Source organism: Papio anubis, chromosome 16 (assembly GCF_008728515.1).
Source record: "Papio anubis isolate 15944 chromosome 16, Panubis1.0, whole genome shotgun sequence".
Lineage (NCBI taxonomy): Eukaryota > Metazoa > Chordata > Mammalia > Primates > Cercopithecidae > Papio > Papio anubis.
The window spans coordinates 83551601-83562131 of NC_044991.1; the positions used below are offsets into that span (position 1 = coordinate 83551601).

Below are 10531 nucleotides of genomic sequence, written 5' to 3' on the forward strand. Positions count from 1 at the left end.
AGCCAAGGGAATGTGCACACGCCTCTCCAGCCCCGCCCACCGCGCGCGCCGCGGCGCCCCTGGCGGGCGGGCGGGGCCGGGGAGGGCCCTCGCCGGGTCAGCTCCGCCCACCCGCCCCCAGTCAGCGGCTCCCGTGCCGCGCCTAGCTGCGCGCCATGGCCGGGTTGCTGGCGTTGCTGGGCCCCGCAGGCAGGGTGGGCGCCCGGGTCCGGCCTCGCGCCACCTGGCTCCTGGGCTCCACCGCCCCCTGCGCCCCGCCGCCCCTGGCCCTGGCTCTGCTCCCGCCCAGGCCAGACGCCCGGCTGCTCCGCACGGCGCGCGGGGACTGCCGCGGCCGCCAGGTAAGCACCCCACCCCGACCCTGATCCCGGGGGATGTCCAGGTCCCCAGAAGTCCGCAGGGCCGCACCCGGGGCCGGCCGCCTCCGCCAAGGACGCCTTTGCACTTGTAGCTGCCCGAGACCGAGCCCTTCCAGGGTCCCCGAAACCCCAAATCCCTACAAGCCAAGGAAGCATTCCTCCTAGTTGACATCCAGAGAAACTGAGGCTCGGGAAGGTATGGCGCTCTACGCAAGGTCGCTCAGTCTGCGGCCGAGCCCCGGGTCTGCAGAGCCTCAGCCAGGCTGGGGCGCAGCCGACTGAGTTGCAGATGGGCCTGGACTTGGTCTGAACTTCCTCACGTTGCCCGCGGGGTTGTTGTCCAGGCCTTCTGGCTGGGTCTGGCTGCGTCTCGCTGTGTTTTGAACACCTCCCGACGCTCGCAGCTCCTCCCTTTTGATCTAACTGGAAGAGCAGGCGTCCCCAGGGAAGCCGCGGCCAAGGAACCCACGGTGCTGTTATGTTTCATTTCTGTCACCTTCCATGGGTGCTAAGTGAAAACTGATTTTCATTCAGAGCAGTCATACCAGCTTTCCTTTCAAGAAATCTATCACTTTCTTCCAAGTGGGTCTTTTTCAATAAAAATAGTAGTAAATAATGAAGTCTGGCGGTCCAGGAATGGCAAACCCATACGCGCGGAGCCGGCGTCTAGCCCGGAGCGCGCCCGGCCTCGCAGTCTGGAGCCTCTTTGTTTGCCTGGGTGCAGACAGGGCCTTCCACTGACCACCAGGTGACCTCAGACCGAGCCCTGAAGGCTTTTGAGCTTGTTTTCTGACCTTTTAGAGGGCCAAAAATAGCGCCTTCCCAGCAAGAGTTTGGAAGACAACTCCATGAGCTGGTGCGGGCCTCAGCGTAGTGCCGCCGGCCCAGCGAGCATCTCCTGAGCATTCCCTAGCTTTTCAGTGAGGAGCGGATGGGGATTGGACCCAGGCTTTCACCAGGCCTCCTGCCCACATCGGCTTCCTTCCTTGCCTTCTCCAGTCCGACAGGTGGTACACAGGTCTTGGGGATCCTCTCCAGAGGGGCACCTTCTGCACACACCGTGCCACCTCCTGGTGATTCTTCAGGGCCCAGCCCAGCTGTTCCTGCCTCCAGGAAGCCCTCTCTAACCACCTGTGAGGCCTCCGATGCCTCCACTGGGCCTCCTTCCACCCCATGGCTGTGGGTCTTCTCTGCACTCATCTGGAATGGCCTCTTGTCCTGCTTGTCTGTCAGCCACATTGACCTTGTCTCCAGCTCGGGCCCTGGCACTGGAGCGGCTTGTGTGTATACAGTGGCGAAGAGTTGGCCGCAGACTCCCTGGATTCCTCTCTCTACTCATTTGTGTGACCTTGATCAAATTCCCTTCTCTCTGTCTCAGTCCCCTCGTATGTAAAATGGGATGTTAATAATTCAGACTTCATAGAATGTGAATGTAAAATGAGATATGTTCATACCTGGCATCTGGTGTGTCCTAAATTAAGGTTAGAAATGGTTATCATTGCAGTAAATATATACGGTCACAAGGCCCCCGTGAGCTGTCCTCATTTCTTCAGCAGCATGGTAAAATCCGCAGAATCCAAGTGGGATCAGAACTCAAAGGAGATTAGGACAAAAGATAACTCATCTGCCTCAGAAAATGCGTCCCCAGCAGGGCCTGGGAGCCGTGCAGGGAGGGTCTGAGCTTGGCCAGAGCCCAGCACCTCCCCTGTGGGCTGTTCTGGCCACCGTCATTGGGAGGTAGGCGTGTGCTGCCCAGCTGGGATCTCCAGGTTTGCCAGGTGTTTAATTAAGAGCCAAAGAGGCCCACCCACCTCTGCCTTGGCAGGGGGTCTGTGTAAAAGGGGTAGGGAAAGCCACAGAAGAGACCCGCCTTTTTGTCTTAACGTGATTCCATGTCCTGTAAACCGCCTAGCAGCCGCGCCTGCCTGTGCCACTTACCCCTTCCAGGGAGGTAGGGGGAACTCAGGCAGACGACTTCCTCTCCCAGAGCCCCAGTGTCCTTTTGTCTCCATCAGTTCTGGTTCAGTGCCACCTTTTCAGGGACACTTTCCCCGATGGCCTTATTTAAACTTGCGACGTTCCTCCTACTCCCTGTCTCCCCCGTGACTGGTGTTTCTCTATGGCGCTTGTCACAAGTAGCAGCCCTGGTATTTTACTTTTCTGTTTATTGTCCCTGCCTTCCCATAAGACCATAAGCTCATCGAGGATGGGGTTTTTTCCATTGCTCTGTCCCCTACACTTAGAACAGTGCCAGGCACAGAGGGGACACTCATGAATCCACAAGAAGTAACATAGCATGGTTGTTCAGAGCAAAGGCCTTGGACCCAGACTCAGTGAGTCTGGATCCCAGCTCTGACAGTAATCCCTGTGTGATCCTTGGTAAATTACTCAACCTCTCTGGGCTTCTCAGATCCTCTTCTGTTAAGTGGAATTGACAGTAGTAAAGGTTGTTGTGAGGATTATATGCATTAATATTTCCTTTTTTTAAAATTAGAGACAAGGCGGGCACGGTGGCTCACTCCTGTAATCCCAGCACTTTGGGAGGCCAAGGCGGGTGGATCACCTGGGTTCAGGAGCTCGAGATCAGCCTGGCTAACATAGTGAAACCCCGTCTCTACTAAAAATACAAATACTAGCCAGGCATGGTGGCACGTGCCTGTAGTCCCAGCTACTCGGGAGGCTGAGGCAGGAGAATCGCTTGAACCTGGGAGCCTGAGGTTGCAGTAAGCCAAGGTCGTATCACTCCACTCCAGCCTGGGCAACAGAGCAAGAATCTGTCTCAAAAATATAAAATAATAAAATAAAAGATATGTTGGCCAGGTTGGTCTTGAACTCCTGGCCTCAAGCAGTCCTCCTACACCTCAGCTTCCCAAAGTGTTAGGATTACAAGCATGAGCCACCGCGCCCAGCCACTAGTTTCAAAGTACTCAGAACAGTGCCTAGTACAAAATATACACAATATGGTGTTTATTATTAATATGATTTATCAAGTGAAAGAAAACAGGTGACACTCCAAACACTGTGATCGACTTGGCAAGGTCCTTGGCTCATTCTTTAAACTTTCCTACCCCTTCTCTATTACAGGTTTTTGTACTTTAAAAAATGTTGAGGAGAGGCAGAAGGGGCATCTCACACACACACTCGCACACACACTCACACACATGTGCATGCACGTTGAGTCCAGACAGAAGATGTGTCACGCCGTCCTGTGCATTCAGTACAGTGCCTAACACATCCCGGGTACTTAAGGCAGTGTTTCATGAAGAAATGATTGTCTAAAAATTTTCCATTGCCTGCAAGTCACACCCTCATAAATTCTTTTATTTTAGCTTCTTTACTCTCCCCAAAGATTAGGAAGAAAATGCATGGTTCACAGTGCTTACAGACGGGTGTTTTTACCAAAACAAAAGGAAGAAAATTGTCCAGTAACCAGGTGTTCTCTAGAATGTCAGAAGCCAGCCATGGTGCCAGCTAACCCAAGATTGTCCCTGTGTCCGAATGTCTTGCCCCTACCACAGTCTTGCAGTAGATGCTGCTCATTCTATAGTTGGAATCCTGGCTGCCTTTTTATTTTTATTTTTTGGCCAAAAGGCCTTTTGCCAAAATAAAGACCACAAAGAAAAGGGCCCTCTCAGAGACAGCTGCACTCGGTCCACTGAATGGACAGAGTGGGGCCAGGTGTCAAGGGCATGGGTGTTTGGCCCTGCGAGGGGCTGTAGGTGGCCTCCTATCAGTCCCCACCGCCTGGCTGCTCCCCCCTCTGCAGCCTCCCTCGGCAGCTGGAGGAGGGTGAGGGCTTGTTTATCAGGGAGAACGGATGCTCTCCACAGCCATCCTGGCCGGGGGTGGCAGGGCTAGTCAGAAGCCTTCAAGGAAACGGGAGGTCACATAAGCTGGCCAATGAAAGGGGCTGATGACATCTTCCCTCCTCCCCTCCAGAGCCTGGACGTTCTGGAAAAGTGCCTTCCTTTGAGAATGGTCATTCTGGCAGGACAGGAAAGGGGAGCCTGCTGAGTACCACAGAGGCTGAGGCCTGGTGGTCACCAGCCCAGTCACCAGTCCATGCTGCCAGTTAGCCATCCCTCCCTTCTGAGCCTCAGTCATCCATCTGCCAAAACAGGAGCGACAAAGTTTCCCGGGTCATGAGGCAGTGAGGGATTTATGAAATGACACCTTTGAAGTGTAAGCTCAGCTCCTGGCTCAGCAGAAAGGACCTGTCATCAGGACACTGAGGGTTTTCCTCCAATGTTCTAAAACATCTTATGCCTCTAAAAATAACAGGGTAAAAGTGGGCCAGCTGCAGAGCCCATAACAAGAGCTGACTTACAGCCAGGTGCTCGTCACCTGCCGGTACCAGCCTCAGGACTGTCCTTAGAGAAGTCTTTTGATTAAAGTGCTCTCTTACTGAGAAGCGGTTTTTTCCCTCCCCTCATCCGGGTGGTGTTGGGATTTTTGTTCCAGGCTTGGTGGGTGCTCAGTAACTGTTAACAGATGTCCCATGCAATCCGTGATTTCTGTACAAGTCCTGGTAGAGTACTGTGCAAGAATCACCCCCACTTTGTGTGTTTCAGATGTCAGGTGTAAATCTTGATCGTAGGAGTACATCTGCCATCACTTTTGCTGCATTAATTTTGTGCACACTGTCCTTTTTTGGTGGCATATAACATGGTTGTCACATGTGCAGGCTGTGGACTTGGAGGGCTGGGCTCTAATCTTGGTGACTTCAGGCCGGTGACCTCACCTCACCAAGCCTGTGTTGCTCCTTTGTAAAGTGGGAAAAGCAGTAGTATCTACCTTTGAAGGTTGGCGTGAGGATGGAAGGAGAAAGTGTCGGAGGACCGCCTGGCTCAGAGAAAATGCTTGATAAAGGATCATTGTCCCCAAGCTTGTGAGCCCTGGTGTTTTAGTTACTATTGCTGCTGTGACAGATGAGCACACACCTGGTGGCTTAAAACAATCCACATTTATTATCTTACAGTTCTGGAGGCCAGAAGTCCACAATGGGTCTTAATGCACTAAAGTCAAGGTCTCAGCAGAGCTGGGTCCTTCTGGAGGCTCGAATCCATGTGCTGCCTTTTCTAGCTTCAAGCCGCTTGCATTCCTTGGCTCGTGCCCCTTGCCTCCATAAGCCAGTAGCAGCGGATCTTCGGATCTCTCACTCTGCTTCTGTCCTCACAACCCCCTCCCCGACACTGAGTTTCCTGCCTCCCTCTTTTCTCTTATAAGGACCCTTGTGATGACATTGGTAATAATGTAGCCCAGGTAATCCGGGATCATCTCCCTATCTGAAGACCCTTAATCACATCTGCAAAGTCCTTCTGCCATGTAAGGTGACATATTCACAGATCCTGGGATTGGGACATCTTTGGAGCCATCATTCTGCCAGCCATACCTAGTTCCAGGCTTGCATTGCACTTGGTGACTAAGTTGGCTCAAACTCGGCTCACTGAGTAAGAAAGGGGTAACTGATCCACGCCTGTAATCCCAGCACTTTGGGAGGCTGAGGTGGGTGGATCATGACGAGGTCAGGAGATCGAGACCAACCTGGCTAACACCGTGAAACCCCATCTCTACTAAAAATACAAAAAATTAGCTGGGTGTGGTGGTGTGCGCCTGTAATCCCAGCTACTTGGGAAGCTGAGGCAAAAGAATCCCTTGAACCAGGGAGGCAGAGGTTGCAGTGAGCCTCAGTTGCACCACTGCACTCCAGCCTGGACGACAGAGCAAGACTCCATCTCAAAAAAAAAAAAGGAAAGGGGTAACTGATCTTTCATCCAGCAGGAAAGAGTATAACATTGCATGCTCGTATAAAACCCAGTATTGACTGCCCATGCCTGCCCTAAAGCATCCCCTCTTCTCTGATTTGTACACAGGATCCCAGCCAGGCCACAGAGACAACAGGCAGCAGTGTCAGTTGCACAGAGGAGAAAAAGCAAAGCAAGTCACAGCAACTGAAAAAGATTTTTCAAGAGTATGGCACTGTCGGCGTGTCGCTGCACATTGGAATCTCATTAATCTCCTTGGGCATATTTTACATGGTTGTGTCAAGGTAAGATTTTTGACAGTAATTAATATTTGTTTTTACCGTCATGTAAGATTCTAGGTGAATAAGAACGTGTTTGCTAAGACTTTTTTTTAAAGACAGGGTCTCACTCTGCTGCCCAGGCTGGAGTGCAGTGGCACGATCACAGCTTACTGCAGTCTCGACCTCCCTGGACTCAAGTGATCCTCCCACCTCAGCCTCCCAAGTAGCTGAGACTACAGGCATGCACCACTGCACCCAGCTGATTTTATGGGGTTTTTGTTGTTGTTGTTGTTGTTGTTGTTTTCTGAGACGGAGTCTCGCTCTGTTGCCAGGCTGGAATGCAGTGGCGCTATCTATCTTAGCTCACTGCAAGCTCCGCCTCCTGGGGTCAAGTGATTCTCCTGCCTCAGCCTCCCAAGTAGCTGGAACTACAGTCGCACACCACCAAGCCCAGCTGATTTTTATCTTTTTAGTAGAGCCAGGGTTTCACCATATTGGCCAGGATGGTCTCAATCTTTTGATCTCATGATCCACGCCCCCCGGCCACCCAAAGTGCTGGGATTACAGGCATGAGCCACTGCGCCAGGCCGATTTTATGTTTTTTGTTGTTGTTGAGACAGGGGTCTTGCTATGTTGCCCAGACTGGTCTTGAACTCCTGAGCTCAAGTGATCCTCCCATCTTGGCCTCCCAAAGTGCTAGGATTACAGGCCTGAGCCACTGCACCTGGACACTAAGACTTTTATTCATTCAGCTACTTCATTACATTTTTAAAAATACTGTAAATCTTATAATCAAACCAATTTCTTCATTTAATCCTTTGCTGTAACAATTGTTTTCTTTGCTTCTTCCCCCCTAGTGGTGTGGACATGTCTGCAGTCCTGCTGAAACTCGGATTTACAGAGTCCCTGGTACAGTCAAAAATGGCAGCAGGCACAAGTACCTTTGTGGTGGCCTATGCAATCCACAAGCTGTTTGCGCCAGTGAGAATCAGCATGACGCTAGTCTCTGTGCCCTTGATTGTCAGATATTTTCGAAAAGTGGGATTTTTTAAACCTCCAGCTGCAAAACCTTAATGAACTCTTCAGTCGTACACACTGAAAACCTATTTCTTCTAAATTACACAATTTGGATTGGTTTTAGGGTTGTAGGGTTTCTTTTGGAGAGGCAAGGGGCTAATTGCTATGTTCTCATGGATAAACGTTGCCAGCAAAAATTAGGCTTTTGAACAATTTTAAATTTTTGCCTCATAAATTTTGTGAATGCTATTCATTATAGGGCTTGTATATATAATCTAAAGTGTCAGCAAGACATCACAGATGGGTTAACATCTCAAAACAAAATAGCCTACAAATGTTCCTTGTGGGAGATTTTGGCGAGGGTCTGTCTGTAAAAGCTCCAGGGGGTTAATCTTGGCTCAGTTTCCTAAAAAGCAATGATTAATTTAACTGGCTTTTAAATACCCCCTTCCGCTGATATTTGTTGTCAGCTGCCTACAGTTTAATATGCAGTGTTCTGCAAAACAGCTGCCAGTGCTACGATTAATGAAGCAAAACTTAATATGTAATCACAATCTAAATTAGCATCAATACTTTGACATTCATTACATTTGTTTTTGGGGGAAGAAGAGTATTTCTGGAATGTTTCATTGATCCCCAAACACCTTCCAATCTGGACATGATGGGGCTGATTCCAGATGGTTTTTCTGAAATTTCATTAAAGTAGGTCAGCGTCATTTGTCTCTGTTTAGGTAAAATATGAAAACTCTGCCCAGTAGCAGGGGCATCGCTTGGTTCCTGATGCCCATGTTCCAGAGGAATTTGGATACCACACATAAACAGCTAAGACAATCGTAGCTTTCCTTAGACAATCTTTATCTCAAACTTCAGACATTCCAGAATTGTCATGATGTTTACACTGTCTCATTGAGTTAAAAATCCTGTTCAAGAAAAAAAAAACATTTTGTATCACTTCCTAAAAAGGAATATTCGTGGCACTTGTCACAAATGGAAGGCAACTATGAGATAATACAAGCCAGGGAGGATCTTGTATTACACGGCAGGTGTAATTAGTCTACTGAGCCAGCTTTACCCAATGAAGGGCATGTATGTTAGAGAGATTAGCTAAGAGTAGAAATTCAAGCATAGAGGCAGTGGTTTACGCCTGTAATCCCAGCACTTTGGGAGGTGGAGGCAGGCGGGTCACTTGAGGCCAGGAGTTCGAGACCAGCCTGACCAACATGGTGAAACCCCGTCTCTACTATAAATACAAAAGTTAGTCGGGCATGGTGGCACACGCCTGTAGTCCCAGCTACTGGGGAGGCTGAGGCAGAATTGTTTGAACCCAGGAGGTGGAGGTTGCAGTGAGCCAAGATCACACCACTGCACTCCAGCCTGGGTGACAGAGGGAGACTCTGTCTCCAAAAGAAAGAAAGAAATCCAAGCGTAGATCCAAACTGAGACACTGAGACTTCCTCCTTACAGTAGTCAGGAGCAGGCGATTGAAGTAATTCTGTCCTGTGGGGTTCGGCATCATGCACGTTCCCCCTGGGCCGTTCTCTGATGCAGAGCACTTGCTCCACATTCCGGGAACCCAGATTAACCAGTCTGCCCTGTCACATAGTTGAAGGAGTTGCATTTCTCTTTCTGGCTCCCAATTCCTTTAAAATTACATTTGTTGCAGAACTTCCACAAGGCTAAATAAAATTACATTTGTGACCATCAGAGAACTGAAGGAACTATTAACTGGCTGTCCTGGTTTTGCTGAGATCAGGCTGTTGACAGTTCCTGGTTGGCCCACACCTACCCATGTCAGTTATCTCCACTAACATTTCCAAGAATCTTTGTAGGACAGTTTCTCCACCTGCAAGGTCTTTCAAGTAGAACTCTTCTTTCCTTTAAGGCGATTAGCCCATTGCCAAAAGGTTTTACTGTCTTAAAGCTGGAACTGTCTGAGATCTAATTCCAAGGACTTCTCCACAGCTAAGTGAGATGCCTCACACCAGTATTAGGTGATTCTTTGTGTGGACAGAACAGAGCATTTTCATCTTGTGTTTAAAGCAATTTGTTGGCTTCGGCTCACCACTTTCTATACTAGTTTCCCATTCACGTCCCTAGTAATACCTATGCAAAAAAAAAAAATGAAAAAGCTGATGATGAAACCTACAGGTTTAAGGGCTTAAATCTCAAACTTTGTGTTAGGAGTAACAGGAGTGTGCTGAGAGGGCAAGCAATAAAACAAGTCATACCAAAAAGCCACATTGCTCTCTCCTAAGCCCCAACCCCACTCCACTCCTGTGGCCGGTGGTCCAAACAGAAAATAACTGAGGACAAGGAGGTCAAAGATCAGGGAACTAAGCATTATGTGAATTCACCAGCAAGATGTACAGAACACTTGTGTTTACATTGTTTTTATGGAACTAGCAGAATAAAACTGATCTATTTTAAAAATGAAAGCCATTGTTTCTCTAATTTATCTGACAAACTGAGCAGCTTAAATTCTGTGAAACATCTTTATGAACTTTTTAATATTCCTTCTGGTAAGCCATGGTTGTTGATGAAGTGGCACTGTGACCAGTGTATTAATGTGCTACTCCAATGAGCTTTTCTTTGCTTGTATGGGATTGTCTGCGGAAACATCCCAAGTCTCACTGGTAACACTGGGGAAGTTAGTCACGTGGTAGTAACTATAGCTTGGGAGGGTGGCACAAGAACTATTTGGGAATGTCAAAGTCAGTTCAGCTCAAGACTGTGAGAACCAGAAGCTCCTTTGTCCCAAGAGGGCTGGCAACTGCAATTTTACTCAGTCGTGTTTTTAAGTTTCTCTATGTTGGCCACTTTGTTACGATATATCCTGATATACCTGCTGTCCAGTTTCTTGCACTGAGCATTGGCTGTGCAAGCAGATTTCTCTACTAGCTCTAAATTCAGCACTTTTCCTTCATCACGGTCACTTTCACTGTATCTTTAGTCGATGGACAGACGGCAAATATATAAACACTATATATAACGAAGTATTAGGAGTACGCCCAACAGGAGATACCAGAAGAGGCAGGACTAGAAGAGGGCGAGACCTGCTCCTCTCTGCCCCTGCTCATTTCCAGGCCAACAATGAACAGATGGTGGAAAGAATTACACAGTACTCCACGCA

The 10531-nt window shown here is 49.1% G+C and overlaps 1 protein-coding gene across 1 annotated transcript; it reads left to right on the forward strand.

Annotated features, from left to right (window-relative positions):
• The first annotated feature begins 82 nt into the window (after window positions 1-82).
• Window positions 83-9836, forward strand: FAM210B (family with sequence similarity 210 member B). Its single transcript, XM_003904590.2, has 3 exons — window positions 83-341; window positions 6233-6408; window positions 7242-9836. Exons 1-3 carry the CDS (start codon window positions 156-158, stop codon window positions 7456-7458), a joined length of 579 nt encoding a protein of 192 aa, XP_003904639.1. The 5' UTR covers window positions 83-155; the 3' UTR covers window positions 7459-9836.
• The last annotated feature ends 695 nt before the right edge of the window (window positions 9837-10531 follow it).

What these genes read in the sequence shown, in the direction of transcription:
- FAM210B (XM_003904590.2), top strand. Translation starts at nt 156, where the DNA reads ATGGCCGGGTTGCTGGCGTTGCTGGGCCCCGCAGGCAGGGTGGGCGCC. An exon ending in GGGACTGCCGCGGCCGCCAG is followed by an intron (nt 342 to 6,232) that starts GTAAGCACCCCA and finishes ATTTGTACACAG; the next exon opens with GATCCCAGCCAGGCCACAGA. An exon ending in TTTTACATGGTTGTGTCAAG is followed by an intron (nt 6,409 to 7,241) that starts GTAAGATTTTTG and finishes CTTCCCCCCTAG; the next exon opens with TGGTGTGGACATGTCTGCAG.